General features: G+C 36.9%; 1 protein-coding gene across 1 annotated transcript in view; it reads left to right on the top strand.

Annotated features, from left to right (window-relative positions):
• USH2A (usherin) overlaps window positions 1–18488 on the top strand; it is a 408708-nt gene that overhangs the window by 239449 nt on the left and 150771 nt on the right. Inside the window, exon 37 of the mRNA XM_026088840.1 lies at window positions 1849–2028. Within this exon, the coding sequence (XP_025944625.1) occupies window positions 1849–2028 (180 nt within the window). The remainder of the gene's footprint in view (window positions 1–1848; window positions 2029–18488) is intronic.

The following is an 18488-nucleotide window of genomic DNA, read 5'->3' as shown; positions in this document are numbered from 1 at the left end:
ATGCGGAATGAGAATCTGAGATACAACTGAGAGCTGAGATCAAGTAGTGGGCCCAGGTGCAGATCTCTAGTGCTGGCAGAATAGCCTGTGTATGTAAGGTTGAGCTCAAACAAAACTTTAATTCTGCAGAATTATTACATCTACATGTAGGATGTGTAAAATGTGGTTGCTATTCTTGCRCGATGGGGAGCTTTACCTCCATTATGGTTTATAAAACAGGGTCTCTAAGGCTAATGTAATATCCAGTGAAATCCAAAGTAAATCCATCAGGTTTAATGAAATTTTTCTAGAGTCACGCCACTGTAGTCTGTCCATGTGGTCTGTGCCATTGCATGGTGTAATGCAGGTATGTTTTGAGCAATGAAGAACTACACTACAAGGTTAGTGACTTTCCCCCTCCCCAAAAACCTCAGGGAGTCAGTTTGCCATATGCTAGCAGCAGAGTAAGTGAAGCACTCTTTGTGCAGCAATGTTAACATCAAGGTAATTGAATGGCTTGGACWTATATGAGAATCACAGACTGTTTACAAGAATCCCGAAATCAGAGGAAAGTCCAAATCACTCGTTCATCGGAAAATGTAATGTGAGCATGACTGAAATATATTGCGTATACACATTGAAGTGAATATCCTAGTAATACGGAATATTTGAAAAACTGCTTCAGGTTTAATAACGTTTTCAGCTTTAACAGTGCACTTGAACCTTGCATAAAAATAAGTCAACCCAATGAATTTCACTTAAAAATTAATTAAAAGAGAATTTCTAGATTTCTTTAATCATATTTTAGATTTTGCAGAGTACTCAGACTCAAGCATTGTCTGCTGCTAGTGATAATGCCTTAATTAATTTAAGATATTTTTAATAGCCATATTCTGTTTAATCTCATTCTCATACCTGTTGTTTCTGAGACTTCTGTGATTCTAGTGTTGTAATGCAGAATTTCCATTGACTTCGATGTGAGAGCTCTCCATTCAACGATGGATAGTAGTACTAATTTTAATCATTTATATAGCACTTTATGTATTCAAAATATTGGATAATCTTTAAATGAGCTCAGCTTTGCTCTCAAACATGTGAGTGAAATCTTCATTAAGTCAAAAAAATTTGTTACTCAACATACAGATTTTTTATGTTCAGTCTTACCTATCAGGTATCTTTGAGAGTTTTGTTTTGTTTTGTTATTTTTATAAGGTAGAACATTTTTATGCCTTAAATTTGGGATCTTGAAAGGGTTGTAAAGCACATTTAGGTTGCTATGGTCTCCTGTAATGATTTCAACAGATAAACTGAATACTTCAAATCCTTATTTTGTTTTTGAGTAGATTAAGGGCCATACTGGAAAGCACGCATTTCTTACTGCAGATGAGTAATTCTTATGTATGTAATGAAGTGAGTTAGCTTTCATAGCTAAGAACACCTAAAGCAAATGCCTTTCTAATGCATTTGAGGAGTGTTTTGCCCGTTTTTCATAGAGATAAGAACTGACGCTAAATTTTTGAATGATCCTGATCAGATTTGGATTTGCAGTTCTTGCACATCTGTTCTAGAACACTAGTAATTTCTGAAAACTGGCTTCTGYTTGCAATATGCAGCAGTCAGTTTTGCAACTGCATGGTTGACTTTTATATTTTTACAAGTTTCACAGGTACCACAAACTGTTGGCAAAAGGAGGAGAAAATGGAGAATAATATTTATTCTTCAAATGCAGCCATTTCCTGGTGTTTTTGATATCAATGGCAACTTTTCATTTCAGTAGAAGTAAGACATAGTTCATATAGAATGGCGAGTTGTAGCAGATGCAAAATCTAACATTTGTTCTCCTCCCCCCTCCTTTTTTTTTCTTAACAGCTAACACTAATTATTCTATTGTAAATGGCACTTGGATCTTACACAGCAGCAAAGAATCCAATGTATGGGTACCCATTAAAGGACTGATTCCATTTTCTAACTACACAGTACAGGTGAATGTTTCCAACAGCCAAGGCAGCTTGATAAGTGATGCTGTAACGGTAGTCATGCCTCCAGGAGGTAAGTATGAAAAAGTGCTGTTTCTACGCATGCAACAATTACACAAATGCTCTGTGGAACAAAACATTATTTGTTATTGCAACTGAGGACTGGAAGTTCAGAAAAAGGTGTTGTGTTAGTAGTTCTTACTAACAAAATTGTTTCTTTCAGCTTTTAATTTGTCACATTGCTCAATTTAAAAATCAGAAAGTGAAAACAGGTAGCTGTATAGATAACAGTATGTAAGTGAGAAGTGCGTTATGTACTTTAGCTTTTTCTATGAATGGTGTTCGATTCTATCATGGGGGTTAATCTAATCTAGGAGAGGTTCACTTGCACTTTGTAATCTGTTTTTGACTAGAAGTTGTAAGTGCTGACAAAGTGCGCTGATTGGATATATTTAGATAATTTCTTTAATAATGGTAAGATTAACCTTTAGTAATATGTTGAGCCAGAATCTATACACTGGTGTAGCACTAAGGGAGGCGGTTGCAGTGTGCTGATTTACGCTGAATGAGGCTCTAATCCTCTTTGGATATTATCTTAATAAAAATTTGAAATAACAGAATTGATCAAATACTGTCTAAACACCCTACATGCATGGTTTTGAAATGAAAGCTTATATGTACAGCTTGTGTGTATGTGTTTCTCTTGTACTTTCTTTTCATGGGCATCTTAGTGAATTACAGAGCAAGAAGGAAAGGGTAAAGTCACAGCATATTTCATACATTTGAAATTTGTTTGCTAACTTATACCTAATATAAGCAAATGCAGGTTGTTATATAATAGTAAATCAGACTTGAGATAAATTGCTCACATAAGCACTTAAGACACTGATGTGTTTAATCTCAGTGTCACTGTTCAATTTTGCATGTAGAAACTGCAAAATTTGGTAGAGAAAATTTTACCAAATGAAAAGGTAAAGGATCTTTAAAGACAGGCAAGGATGTGAACAAGTTTATGATGACCATTAGGATACACTTTCTTTTGTCATTAGATTGTTGTTGATTACAATTAGGAAACTTATAGCTTTGAAATGATCTTTTTTATGACCTTGTGGTAGTTTAAAAGCAATACCTCATTGATTAAATAGGTTTTAGTTCATGCTTCCTTTTAGTTAATGATCTGAAAACATATTATCCTGATTTACACACAAAATCATGCTGAAAAGCATGTGGCATTCACTAGAATATGTGTGTTTAAGTAGAATTAAATTAGCAGCAAGAGTTATTAAAGAAATCTTCCATACTATTGTCCAGTGGACTGTGATCTGTAGTGAAATGAATAATAAATGAAGCAGCGCATATGAGAGAAATACACACACAGTGTTCTCACCACATATGCGCACAGATAAGGACACACACACACATATGTGCATATCTAGGACAATGTATATTCACTTTTCTGTGATGTTTATTATAATGATTCTGATGTTTATTATAATGACTCTGAGTGCCATAAAATTCCAATCCATGCTAAATTATGAGTATAATGGTAATTTTACACTGGGCTGTATTTACTGTCTTCGCTTACAAACACTTTCTAAATCATCAAATGAAATCCAGGTCTTACTGAAATCAGTAGGAATTTTGCTTTTGACTTCAGTGGCCAAGATTTCACTTAGACAGGAGTTTTATTTAGTCAAAGAGTAAGGCATGTCTAATTATATACAAAATTATAGCTTTTTAATCACTGTAAAAATGTAGCATTCCCTTTTCAAGGATAACAAAAAATGCTGTTTGAAAATTTGCATTGTGGGGACTACATTATGGAGTTTGAAAGACTGTAACATGGAGAATGATAAGAGGACAAAGGAGAATTCCATTTTGAAATTACTACTGAAATTACTGCTGAAATTGCTGGTTTTAATTATGTTGCATATTTTCTTTCAACATGCATTTCCTTTGTTTCATTTTTATTTAAAATGTGTTACATAATATATATAAAGCACACTGAATCTTAAGAGTTACCTGATTGAATGTATCTTAATTTCTCATCAAACTCATTTGCTGTGCTTAAAGTCAGTGCTTAAAAAAATCTTAGAAATAAGGAATATATTTTATTTATGCTCTTGACTAAAATTGCAGTTCAGGTTCAAGAGTTCTTGGGAAAGATTAAAAAAAATAAAAACTGAATCCAAATGTTAATCCATAAATATGAAACTTTCTTTTGACCCTTACCCTGTAGTGGTCTGGAGTTACTAATGGGGTTAGGATTTCAACTCTTAATGGGACTTGGTGCATTAGTGTTTTGTATGCATGGAATTCAGCATTCAGTTTAATAAGTGGTTGACATTGGTGATGTCCCTTAATTTGCTTAAATCTAATTGGCTCTTTTATCAGTCAAACCTGTATGGATTGGCAATTGATCAGAAAGGGTCAGCCATGACTGTGCATGTACTTAAATGCTGGAACCACCAGTTAAAGTCACTGTTGCATAATAAGAAGCTGAAACCATGAGAACAAATGATCTTCAGAGTTGGAAGGCAAAAGAAAGCAGAGAAGTTTTTCAGGCTGTTCAAGTTCAGAACAAAGGCATTATGGAATATATAAATTTTAAATACACTGCTTTTTGCCTCAAGACTTAAAGCTTTTTTTTCCAGATGAACAGAAATCTTGTCTGAAACTGTCTTTGCTACATCAAAGAACTTCACAGAAAGCTAAAAGAGATGGAAGAAGCATAAAAGGGCATAGTTTAAAATGATTAGTGACAAATTTCATACTGCAGAGGTAGAAGCAGATTTTTTTGAGTTTTATATTTTTTCCAAAAAGAATAAATTTGTTCTATTTATCTTGTCCTAAACTTCTTTCGGTATAAGTTGTAAAAAATAATGTACCAGCAGAGGTTTCCCATTAACTTGAGGATGCCAGCCAATAAAARGTCTCAAGAGAAAATTGTTTTAGAATTAATTTAATTAAGTAAATGAATTGGAATGATATTGAGGACATAAAACTGCAAAAGTCTGGGAGAAAATCTTCTGTACAGAGCACTTAGTTTATGTGTTTTTCTTCTTATTAAGTATTATTTCTGACACAGTAGCACACAGAGGATTCCATTTATTTGGGGTTGCAGTGTAGTAAGTGATGGTAAGTTAACAGAGATGAAAGTAGCACTCACTACTGATAAGAGATTGTGCTTTTGTTAAATCCACCTGCTCTTACTCCAAAATCCACCTGCTCTTACTCCAAAAACCCCAACATGGAAGGGAAGGAGATGCCCTGTAAAATGTTCCATTGCTTGATAGTTCTGTCAAGCTAAAATGAAAGTTTTTTAAGAGAAACTTTTTCAATTACTTTGTTTCTCACTAATATTGTATGAACATTCTGCTACCAGAATGCAAATAATTCATTTAAAATAAATGGGCAGAGTGATAATCTGAAGGCAGATATGTACTATATGTGTTTTATGCTGTGTTGTTGAATGTGTTTCTTTCTTTTTTAATTTTGAAAATGTCTCTTTTAAAATAAGCACATATTATTAATTTTTGGACATTTATGGAGGTGAAATGGATTGTTTGAGTCAGACAAAGGAATATGCAGGAAAAAAAGAGGGTAATTTAGGTAGGCAGAAAGGAAGAAGAGAGATTATGATGAGAAATAGGTGAAAAGAGATAGCAGAAGAGACAGGCTGCTAATCAGGTGAGAAGCAGAAGGGTGGAGGCTCAGTCATCATCCACAATGAGAAAGAAAACAAAGGTCTGGATTCCCAGATAATGAATGACAAGAGCTATGAAGCTTTTTGTGGGTGGCAGTTCTGTATCTCATTGGAGAGAGTAAAGATAGCATCTTGATGTCACCTGTGGGTTGTCTTCCTGTGGTTAGCTGTGTTGGGGATTACGAACCACAAACCTGGTGCTGCCTAATCTGTAGAAAAGAGCCTCAAAGAGTTGACATATGTTCCTGTTCCCTGTGTAATGTGTAAAAGCAAAGATACTCTTTGAAAAAAACAACTACCTAAGCAGTGAAGTGTCTCTTTAATCTTTGCCATAATTTATGGAATATGTTGCTGGTTTATATACTGTGTCTCTGATTTGCACAACATAGGAATGTCTAGCTGTGAAAGATGTCAGATTTTGCCTTGAACTCATAAACACCTACCCTTCAGTGGTCCCTTGTTGTTTGTATACAGTATGCTGCATGCTTCTGCCTGCAAGCTTGAGCTACTTCACAGAAGCAAAAAGTGAGCCTCCATATTTATAGCCATTGATGTTTGTTCACCGTCTACAGAGCCTGGCACTCTGCAGCAAAAGGATTTCAGCCACTGTTAGTTTAGGTAGCAAGGCCTTTGAGACTGGATATTGAACCACATCATGGGATCATTGATCTAATTAGGCAAACAAATAAGAACCACATCGTACAACTTATAGTCACATCTGGAAACATTTGCTCATGAAAGTTGATCACTGGAGCCAAAAGGACTACCTGGATGAGTGAAAATTCAGTAAACAGCAAATGGATGTTGTTAGGCCAGAATTATTTAGGAATAAAAATCAGACCTGAATATACTAGAATTTTCCCTGTGAGATAGGTTTGTTTTTCCATGATGCTGAGAATTAGATTTGAGCAGAAAAAGAGTCACACCATAAAACTCCTTTTGAGCGAATTTTCTGTATTTTAAATTTCTGGTATTCCTGAGTCATCTGTTGCTTTTCTTATTTCTCTTCTTTTCTTTCCTTTTTCCCTGTAGGCATAGGATAAAATTCAGGGTTTTTTTCCTTGTATCTTCTGTTTCTTTTTCATTTTTCTTCTCTTTCATCCTCTTCCGTCACTTCTTTTAAAGATAGAGTAGTAAAAACAGAATTGAAAAATGGAAAAAATAAAGGAAAAGTAGTTGAGAAAAAGAAAACAAAAGCATCCAGCATCCTTCTGTTGTATTCATTAAAAATATATATATTCCGACATTTTTAAAAATTCATAATTCTGAATGTGATGTCTCTGTATACTAAAATCTCTAATTTTGATGAGAACCAGGAAAACATTTAAACAGAATTGTTGCAAACATTCTTGGGATTTTTTTATGTGTGTTAACAGAAAGTTCTGAATAAAAAATTGTAACCATATCAGTGACTATCTAGAGATAGTTTGAGGAGAGAGCAAGACAGAGTAGGGAGGGGAAAAGATCTGTCCTACATCTTTCATCAATGACATAGCTAATTAAAGGGTGTCAGTGGCAAGCTGTGTGAATAGTCCATTCCAGTTCCTTTTGTCCAGAAAGATGATTTCATGGGGACATGAGGGTAGGGTTGCAAAAGTCCAACTGGGAGTTGTTCTAATGAAATAATAATTCTTCTCTAACCTCTGCAGTATTCAACTGATTGTCATTTTCATTAGTTCTACTTTCTTCTTTTATTCCCCTCTCCCAATCTGTTCAGCACATCTTTCAATGAACTCGTACTGTGTCTATTCTTGTTTTGGGATGGTTGTTTTTTGCATTTTGCTGGTGAAAGAAGAGAGGAGAAGTAAGTCTCATTTCTGAAAGGCTGTATCTTCAGATCCCAGCAGTGGGAGGCACAGAAGTGCCCACTTTACTGATTGCCTTTTTAAACTGTAGCTAGTCAGGGCCTAGGCTAATTCCACACATCATAAAGGACCATCTCAAGGTTGTTTTACATCGTACCTTACTGTAAGTCTCTACTAAAACTGGAGATTGCCAGAATGCAATGCAAGGCAAAGTTGCAAAGACATTGCAACTGTGTCTTTTTTCCTCTGATTGCATCCCTCCCTCCACCCCTTTTCCTGTCCGTTTGGGAGTATGAAGATCTCCCATAGTCACAGCTTACTTGTTTCCATGCTCTATACATAGGGCAGCTTTTTTTTGTCAGCTCTTATGTTGCTTTGTGTCTTCTGGAGTTGCATGAAGCACTTAAGGTGAGGAGGTGATCGAAACTGCAGTTTTAGTTGCCTGGAAGGATATGGATGTTGTAGCTCATTTGGGAAATGCCAGATGAGATAGGGAGCACAGAGCAAGAGTTAGAAATAGCTAGTAGATCATCTATCAGCAGGCAATTAACCTCAATGTGGGGGTCTCACTCTAGGTCTTTCCAAATCCTTAGTCTTAGCGTGAGTCTTAGGCGGTACTTAAGATCTCTTAGAAGAAAACTGCACTAGAGTGGATTTCACGCTGGAAAAACTACAACTCATCATACTTCTGAAAAACAAAAGAATATATAAAAGTAGGAAAAACAAGCTGTTGTGGGATTTAGCAGCGGATCATTATTTAAAATGACTACCTACCATCACATAAACCTCTTTTAGACCAGTTTCAGTTGTACATAAAAAGGGACACAATTTTGATGATGTATGCAATTTTTATATAATCTTAAGCCTATTCATGCATTTTTTTCATTCTGTATAAGTCTCAACTAGACTGCTCAGTATTCTACTTAAAATTCTTTATGATAAACTAGCCATGGTTATTCTGTTTAAGGAATTCTACAATAAAAGGATATTCAAATTCCTTGTGAAAATATACTAAAGACATTTGAAAAAATCACACCATGAATTTGTCTGATAAACCACTTTCCATACATATGCAAGTTTTAGGAATGGAACCAATTTTTATGTTACTTTACTAGGATGATTTGCACTGCTTTTCTAAAAAGCTCACTTTATTATATTTATTTTTGACAATTCCTGCTTCTAAATTTTCCAGAATAAAAAGGCATTTTTATAAGCTGTCAGCAAATGCAAGTGCCTGCTTTTTTTTTTTCTTTTTTTGTCATTTCCTGTTTGTATTTTCTGCACTAGAAGCATCTTGATTATGGAGGTTAGTCTACTGATCATGAAACATTTGAGTAAAGTGCCAACTTTTTTTTGAGCAAGTTCTTCTGTTTGCAATGGACTCTGCAAGCCTCCAGCAAAGTTCTGCCAGCCTGAGACATTTACATATTCTCATGTGTGTTACATATTAAAAAACAAAAAAAGCTTAAGGGGGAAAAAATTTAGGCTCCCCCTTAAGATCTTCCTGAGGGCAAAGTGTGGAGGGTGTCAAATCTCTTTTTTCCCCTCTTTAGCTGGGGACAAATACAGAGATGCTCTTTCTTAAATATCATAACTATAAAAGTGCTTTTGCTGCTTTCCTTTCAGGTTAAAAATGACTCCTATCTGGGAACTTTCTGTGTAGTTTGGAAATAGATCTGAAATTGAATCAAAAACATCTTAAACTTTGTATCTAAATTCTTAAAACACACTGCAGAATTAATATATTTTTCCTTCATAAAGTTATTTATTTGTTCTGGAGTTGTTTTTTCTGTAGAAGTTTGACTTTTCCCTACTTAATATTTTACTGCTTTTTATTCTGGAAGGTCTATGCAGTTATCTTTGGGTTAGATGGCTGAGCACCTAAGGGGAAATAAGCTGCTCTATGAAAAAAGAGAGAAAGGGGGAAAAAAAGAAAATTGTGTAAGATTCAGTCATTATTAGAGTTGCCATCTTTCCTCTCGTGTCCTTATAGCACAGTGCTGTTGTACATTACCCTCTTCTTACAACAAAGGCTACCATTAGAGTTCAGCCTTTTTGATTTGTGGCACTGGACGGTTTTTCCTCACTGTGCCTTTCTTTCTGAACTTTTGCTGTTGTGTCTGCATACACGTGCATATGCACACACAAACAAATATAGGTGTATGATATATTAGTGTGCACATGTTCATGCATACATGCTGGATCTTTGTCTGTTCCTCTTTGCATCTGTATGCAGGTCCTACTTATACTTCTGACAAAGAAATGCTACCCTTTTAGAAAGATTAATTCCAGGCTGGTAAAATAAGAGTGTTGGGGAATTCATGTGTTTCATGTTACGGTGGGATATGTCCAGTACTGAATTAGATTGATTCTTACTGTTTATATAATGAGGTATTTACTTTTAAGATTTTTACAAGTATTTACTAATTTAACTTCCCACTAGGCTTCTGAAATGACTAAGAATTTTAATCCCCATTTTACAGATAGGTTTGCAAATAGAAAGACATTTGCAATACAAGGTAAAAAGACTTTATATTTGTCCTAGCACTGACAAGTATAGTATACATGTCATAAAGTTTGGCAGCCTCACTTCTTGTCCCCCAGCTTACACTGGAATTACCTCTCCATGAAAGATGTCACCAAAGTTGAACATGGCCACTGGGGTAAATAGAAAGTGAGTGAATTTGGGCTATTTGACTGATTTTAGATTATCTAAACAGGTCTTATAGAGGATGTAGAAAGAAAAGAAGTTGAGTGAGTGAAGAGGTTTTCTTTTTTTTTTTCCAGTGAAGTTCTGAGTGCTTTTCATACTGAGAATCCTATTTCAGATGGTTGCTCATAAAAAATTGATAGTATTGTCCACAAACTTCAGCAGCAGGTTCTTGGTGATTTTAATGTGAACTGGAATGAAGGTTTAGCCCTTTCAGTCTGTGTCTAAAAACAAACAAAAGAGAGGAAGCATTCATTGCCTCTTTATTTTTTTGTCAAAAGATTGAAGAAAATCTGTATTGTAGAGAATAAGCATTTCCAAAATACCTTACCTCAATATATGGTGAAAAATATATGCAGATTGGAGTAAATGCTGCTATATCTTTTATGATATCTAGACAAAATACAGGCAAACCCTGGCTTGGGTTTGAATGAAACATGATGGTGTTACTAAGTCTTTTAATCAATTAGGATCCCGAACTTTGAGCGGGAACACAGTAGCCAAGGTCTTTTCAGTAAAAATACTTGGGAACTGATCATTCATTTTTGTATATTGACAAACTTCCACTGATTTCAGTGGATGTGTTCTTTAGCACTACCTGATAGCCTTCTATGGTGAAATGACTGCCTTCGTTGATGAGGGGAGAGCAGTGGATGGTGTCTATCGTGACTTCAGTAAGGCTTTTGAAGCTGCCTCTCATAACATTCTCGTAGGCAAGCTAATGAAGTACAGGCTAGATGAGCAGACGGTAAGGTGGATTGAAAACTGGTTAACGGCAGAGCTCAGAAGGTTGGAATCAGTGCCATAAAGTCCAGCTGCAGCCTGGTCACTAGTGGTATACCCAAGGGGCTGACACTGGGTCCAGTACTGTTTAACATCTTCATTAATGACCTGAATGATGGGACAGAGTGCACCCTCAGCAAGTTTGCGGATGATACAAAACTGTGAGGAGTAGCTGATACACCAGATGGTTGTCCTGCCATTCAGAGGGACCTCGACAGACTGGAGAAATGGGCAGACAGGAACCTCTTGAGGGTTAACAAAGGGAAGTGCCAAGTCCTGCGTCTGGAGAGAAATAACCCCTCGCACCAGTACAGGCTAGGGGGCTGACCAGCTGGAGACCAGCTTTGCAGAAAAAGACCTGGGAGTCCTGGAGGAGAGCGAGTTGGATATGAGCCAGCAAGGTGCCCTTGTGGCAAAGAAGGCCAAAAGCATCCCAGGCTCCATGAGGAAGAGTGTTGCCAGCAGGTCGAGGGAGGTGATCCTTCCACTCTACTCAGCACTGAGAAGACCACATCTGAGTGTTGTGTCCAGTTCTGGGCTCCCCAGTACGAGAAAGACATGGACATACATGGACATACTGGAGCAGAGTCCAGCAAAGGGCCACAAAGGTGATTAAGAGCTTGGAGTATCTGTCATACAAGGAGAGGCTGAGAGAGCTCAGATTGCTTAGCTTCAAGAAGAGAAGGCTCAGGAGGATCTTATCAATGTTTATAAATACCTGATGGGAGGAAGTAAAGAAGTCAGAGCCAGACTCTTCTCAGTGGTGCTCAGCGACAGGACAAGGGGCAATGGGCACAAACTGAAATACAAGAAATTCTGTTTAAAAATAAGAAAAAACTTCTTTACTGTGAGGGTGCCTGAGCACTGGAACATTTTGCCCAGAGAGGTTGTGGGGTCTCCATCCTTGGAGATATTCAGAAGCCATGTGGACAGGGTCCTGGCTAACCTGCCCTAGCTGACCCTGCTTGAGCAGAGGGGTTGGGCTTGATGATTTTCAAAAGTCCCTTCCAACCCCAACCATTCTGAGATTCTGTGGTCTGAAGAACTGAGGCAAAAGTTCATTCATATAAGTGCTTTATTTGTTAAAAGTATCTAGAACAGAACATTAACAGATGAGTAGCTATTTAATAATGCTGCATGAACATTTCTGTGTGGATGGGTTGGGTATAAACAATTGTAATACTTTTACCCATTTCATCAGATAAGTCAACTGTGTATTTTGCGCAGATTATTTCTATATGTGGTAGGCTTGTCTGAGTTCCTTTCTGTTCACCTTAAATATTACATACTTTGTTTCAGTGTATAACACCTGGGTCATATTTTTGTCTGTTGAAATGCAATTTTTAGTGAGGGACCAATCCATTAAGACAGAGATGTTTTTCACAGTTTAGATGGAATGGAGGTGCCACTTTTCGTATTCTGTTGTAGTTTATCTATGTTAGAACAGTGGCCAAAGAAAAGGAGACCTGGATTATTCAGCCTGAAGTGACTAAAATTCCCACTCCCACTTACGAGGGTAGTGTACTAATCTCTGGGTTCATAAGCGAGGGAGGTGGAATACTGCCCATCTGTCCTGTTGCAACTCTGCAGAAAAGGAATGCCTTTTATACTGGAAAGAAGACAGAGAAGCTACTGCTGTAATCCAGGGGTAAGGACATATCTGTGGTCTGCGGTGAGGTGGTGTGAATGTGGGCAGCAAAGGGGGGCAGGTCCTGCGTTCTGGGCATTTGTGGATCTGGGTCTAAGTTGTTAATCGGTGTAAGCACAGGTATCTGAATGTGATCCTATTGCTATTTTCTAATACAGCTTAATTTATTGATACTGTGGCTGTCATACAAGACTGTAATGTGAAGTGACAACCATAGCATTGCAGTTGGCAATTTTGAGAAGTGATAAGGATTCTTGTTTACTCTGTAAATGTGATAGTTTGGATTTATAGGGCTCGACCTCATGTGTTACATAAGAGAATAACTTGCAGTGGGTGGGTTTTTTTGTTTGTTATTTTCCTAATTATAATAGTTTCATTTCCGGAACTAAATGCCTGATCCTGCTCTTTGCCATTGTGCCAGTCTTCCTCCTGGGAGTTCTGTGCGTTGATCATTGGCAGGATCTGGTTATATAGGAAAAAACACTCCATACTGTTAATGATGACAGATACAATTAAATTAATTCTCTGCCATCATCTTTGGTGAACACACATTTTCTCCATTAATATTGATGGGCATTAGAGGCACAAGCACATGTTGGGAGAGCAAGCCCCTGAATGTCATATTTTGCTCTTTGTGGAGCTGACTCTATCATTTTATGTCTAAATGTAAGGGAAGCTGCTGACAGTTTTGATATATTAAATTATAACTGAGAACTAATTCAAGGATCAAAGATGCTCTTTGGGAGAGATCACTTTACTGGTAGGAAAAATCATTACCTTTTTTCCCAGTCTCATATATTTGTACTGTATGTCTTGGAAATATCATTCCCTACAGTTTCTGAATCTTGATGTTTAATTTAACACAAAGGTCTTTGAGCAGCACAATGGGAGGGGGGCTTCTGCTAGTAAAACCTCGTTGAAGGAAATTGAAATGTACATGTTTTTTCTCATTTATCAAAGAAGTGCAAAAATTTAAACTGACATTTTATATCAAATGGATTATGAACTGTGTACTTTGTACCTAAGGGAACAACAACTAAATTAGACTTTTGTTAAAAAGAGAGAGAGGGAAAAAATAGGTTTTTAATAAAATATACAGTCATTTTTGGTATTTTGTCTGAACCTGACATATGCTGTACTTTGCAAAAGAAAACTAGAGAGCATAGGCTACTTCAAAGGCTGTATGCTTTGAATGCTTTAGAGTGAATTGAGGAGAAGTAGGTTAAGATAACACACAAACCAGAGTTTCTATTTAATAAGTATTGTTTCTTTGATATGTTTGTTTTCAATCTCATCCAACCCAGGTGAGCAGGAAAAGATAATATGCTTTTTAATAGTTTAAAGTTTGACTGAAGCACGTAATAAATGAATTTTTTCACTTCCATTTGTCAAAGTATGGTTGCTACTGAAAGACTTTCAGTGAGCAAAATTTTAAAAGACACTTGATTGAAGTATGAGAGGTAAATTTGTGAAGAATTATGTCCTCAATATTTTAAGTGCGTGATTTCCAATATCTTTAAATTAACAGCATCTCCTGCAACAAAAAAAAGAACTGTCACTCCGTAGAGCTAGTGTTTGCAGATTTTGTGAAATTTTGCACGTCCCCAGTTTCTGAATTTCCTTCATGAATTTCACTGGGAATCTAATTATTCCAGTGCATTGACAGAGAAGATGCTTTGATATTGTTGTGATGAGCACCTAAACCTTAGGTAAGATGGGAAATCAAAAGCTAAAATTCCAGGTGTTCTTTGACAATGTGGCCTCTGCTTTTTGATATACAGCACTATATGAACAGAAAATTCAAGAATTGTTTGCTTTTATCATATTGCTAGCTATTGCTTTTATTATGTCATATACATACACTTTGTTAAGATAAACTTCAGAAGATTAAGGAAATTAGGCCATACAAAAGCTTTCAGAAACTCTGCAAGCTCCTTGCAGAAAACAAAGGTGTGTGAAAAGTGATTGTGGGAATATCATATTATGAACATAGTCTCAAAATCTGAAGCACAACGAGACCAGCTATTGTACCATTAATATTATTTTGTATCAATACCACCAGGAGACTATAATCAAAACCAAAGCTCTAACGTGATGTGTTAATGATGACACATCCTCAGTCCTGATATCCAAATTTACTCACACCCAAGGAAGGGAAAGCCTCTCCAGTGCAGAGCAGTATCTTAGTCTTTAGATAATCCAAACAAAATGGCAACCGTTAGTAGCGATAAAATAATCTAATCCTTTAATATGTGAGTTTGCTGTGAAGAATGATTTATTTATTGGTATAAACAGTGGCTTTATAGCTGTATTTCGTTGAAAAGTGAAATGATTGTTTTCCTTCATTTATAACTAAGTTCTTTCATTATTCAAGAATACTTATTTTCTAGATGTTCTTTCTATTTATAACTCACAGCACATTATAGTATTTAAACATTTAAATTCCACTAGAAATGTGGCAGTGGAAATCCCTATTTTTCTGCTAGAGAAAGGGGAGGAGGAAAAGTGGGAGGTGGAAGGGGTGAAGTGTTGTGGGTGAGCCCTGGAGAGTCAGACTTCCAGCTCATGCTATCTGTGGAGGAGATGGGATAGATGGAGACAATGGCAGTAGGTGGGAAGAGCCACTCCCTTCTTTCTCGATACCAGTCTCCCAATTTCCTTATAAAAAGGCATTGCCATTGAGACTTTTTTGTGTGTGTGTGATTACCAGATATGACATGAAGAAGTTAATTAGTAGTTGTGAACCAAATCTAGTGTTGCCTGGATTACTGGGAGTAGAATCTTTGGGGAAACCTCTTTTCCTTCTCCGCCTTCTGCAAATGGAGAAACAACTTGAGTGGAAAAAAAGTCTGTTATGGCTTCAGCTGTTTCATGGCCAAAAGGTAGTCCAGTGACCTGGATCTTGCAGATACCTGTAGGACACTGAAGATGTAATAAGACTGCAGCACCCACTGTGTGTAGTGGCTCCCTAACACCAGCTAATCTGTCATCTTGCCAGATCTATTTTCTATTTGTGGACACTCTCAAGCTTGGATTCTGTCAGAAATGGCAGTATTTCACACCATTCTCTAAGTAGCTCAAAGAAATTTATTGATTTAAAGTAACTAGAGCTAACCTCATTATGGATCTGATTTATTTGCAGAACTGCATTGCTCTCCAGTCTGTACAGTTAGGAATATATAAGTTGATGCTTCTGTTGAAATGCTTATTGCATGGTAATATATTGTTTTCTGCCAGCAAGGAAGATTTTTTTTGAGCGACAGTCCACAGGCACATTCATGCTGCAGGTGTGCCCATACTGCTAGCATTTGAGCCAGGAGACTTCTTGTCTAACTAGGACATATCTTCCAATATCTCACTTTCTTTAGAGCTCAGTTAGGTTTCCTTGGTTTCTCTGGGTTGAGACAGAGCATTAATCCTGTCCCCTTGCATGAGTAGAGTGCTGCTTTTTGTTTTTGAAGTTCTTATGTTGTTCTTTTGCTTTCAGTCATGAAATAAAAGATAAAGGATATTAAATATTTATTTTCAAGAGGCCTTAACTTGTGCTCCCGACTGAGGCATGTGCATCTTGCAACATCACCGCCTCCATGCCTTTTCCTCTTCCTTTCTTGCTTCTTCGTCTTCACTGTGTTAGTGTAATCCTCATTGAAAGATTAGGCTGAAAAAGAGTAAATCAGGAAATCATCTTGTGCATCTTCTCTCCTTGAAACCATACATATGTCTCATTTCTGGTAAGATATTTGTTTAGTCTGATGGAGATTTTCCAGTTTGAAATCTTTCTTGCTGCAGTTTAACCCCATTACTATATGTTCTATTTACCAGGGAGACTGAGATTCTTTCTCTTTACAAAACTTCTGTGAAGTTCAAGATTGTTATCGGTCCATTCCCTTGCTCTTCTCTTCTTTACCCTATACAGGTTTAGACTGTCTTCCCTGGTCTTATCCCAACCATCAATGAGCTCATTTGCTTTTTTTGTTGCTTTGGGGAGTCACGTATTTCTAGAGTTAGGGCACTTACTAAAAAAGGTTGTTCCAGACTCTTCCAGATCCTTYGTCTGCTTTTCAAGGTCCTCTTCCTCCTTGAAACCAGCTATACTGGCAACACAGGACCAAGAGTTGTCTTTCATCTGTTGTCTTGGAGTTCATCTAGCACTCTTTACCATCAGGGAAGAAAGAAAACTCTTCTGCCTTCCTACCATCTAACCATAATGGTTTTAAAGCTTTTCAGGACTTTCTCAAGAGAAGTATTTGTGTCCTCCATGTTTCTTTGGTGTTAGGAGCTAACGCACCTGCTCACCCATAGATATATTTCACCACATGACAACAAGGGGAGTAGCCATGCTCCGAATGATATTGCCTAGTAGCCTGTTAGCTACCATCAGCTAGATAGATTGCCTCTTCCTGCTGAAACTTGGAAATGTCATGCCTGTTCCAGGAATGTGAACTTTTGTCTGCCAGCTTACACTCCTCCTCTTGCCTGCTGTGTCAAATTAGAGGACTAAACAACAATGCTATCTATTGTAAACTATCATATTCCTCTGCCATCTTTTGATTCAGGAGAGAAAATTATTAAGACATGACCACTGAAGATTAAATGAAATCCTTGATTAGTGTCCTCCATCTGATTCATGTGATAGATTTTCCTCTCTGTTTGTGGAGACTCAGTTTCCTGAATTGCACTTCAAATGACGGTTGATGGAATGGATGAAGTCTCCCTCAATAATCATCTGTGGTTATTGCTGTGGTTGTGACAACCTCTTAGCTGCAGGGATTATAGCTACATAAGAAATGGTTAGTTTCAACCATGAAGGAAGAAAGCTTAAAAGCCAGCCTGCAGTTCTTTGAAATTATACCATCAGCATTAAGAAAGTAATCTCAATTTATCCAGGTGTCTCCTCGCCAACTCTCTGTGAGTGTCTCACCAGAGGTGAGAGGTGCTAGTGTTTACATCAATATGATCCATTAGTATGCCTGCCTCTGGCCATAGTTCTCTACCTCTAGATATCAATTATAAGAGAAGCTGCACGATTTTGAAGATGTTTTCAAATTCTCTCACTTTCTGCTTTTTCAAACAAAAAAGGGCAAAAAAGCAAAAAGTATCATCCTTTACAGCTGCTTCATGCAGAAAGCTGAAGATATCACAAAAATATGGACAGAATCTTGTTCCCTCCCCTCTTGCCACATCTGTTGCCCTAAGTAAGTGAAAAATGACAGTTATGCTGCATGTGTAAGGAAGATCTGATAGTTTCTCAAAGCTACTTCACAGAGGTATTTTATTCCCTAAATGACTACAGTCACAATTTACCCACAGGAGTTTTGTTTAACACTGATTTCTTCCTGATGTTTTTAATACCAATCTGTATGTTTTTTCCTCATGGCCTTTTTTTTTTAAATTAATTCTGTGATATGACAGTTATTGGCTAGGCATCTTTTTAAACAGCCTGGTGAATAATTGGTTTTACTAGACAGTTATAAATTCCATCCAATATCTTTATTACAGGTATTATAATCATTAATCATTCAGCTAATTGCTTATTGGCATTCTTTTGTGGCTTTTAGAGTTTAGCAAAGTTCTTGCTGAGTAACATAGATAAACTTCTGTCTAGCATGAGGGAAGAAAGGCAGGTTACTTCTTGTTATATGGCCGTAAGGTAAATGAGACAAATGTACCAGATATTTTTATAGTGTCGACTTCAGTAAAAGATAACACCTTGGAAAGGGGCGTGTCTTTCACTTATTTTTACATGAGACCCATATCCTGATTGCAGATGTATGTGCAGAAAAGTTTGTTAAAAGGAGAGGGAGGTCTAAGTTTCGTTTTCTTTAGAGCAGTATTGATAAGGAATATGCAAGTCCTCTCTGGGATTTCATAAGAGGATTGT

This window comes from Apteryx rowi, unplaced genomic scaffold, assembly GCF_003343035.1.
Source record: "Apteryx rowi isolate R43461 unplaced genomic scaffold, aptRow1 scaffold_79, whole genome shotgun sequence".
Classification (NCBI taxonomy): Eukaryota; Metazoa; Chordata; class Aves; order Apterygiformes; family Apterygidae; genus Apteryx; species Apteryx rowi.
The sequence above is the reverse complement of the archived record's forward strand: the minus strand, read 5'-3'. Positions and strand labels throughout refer to the sequence as shown.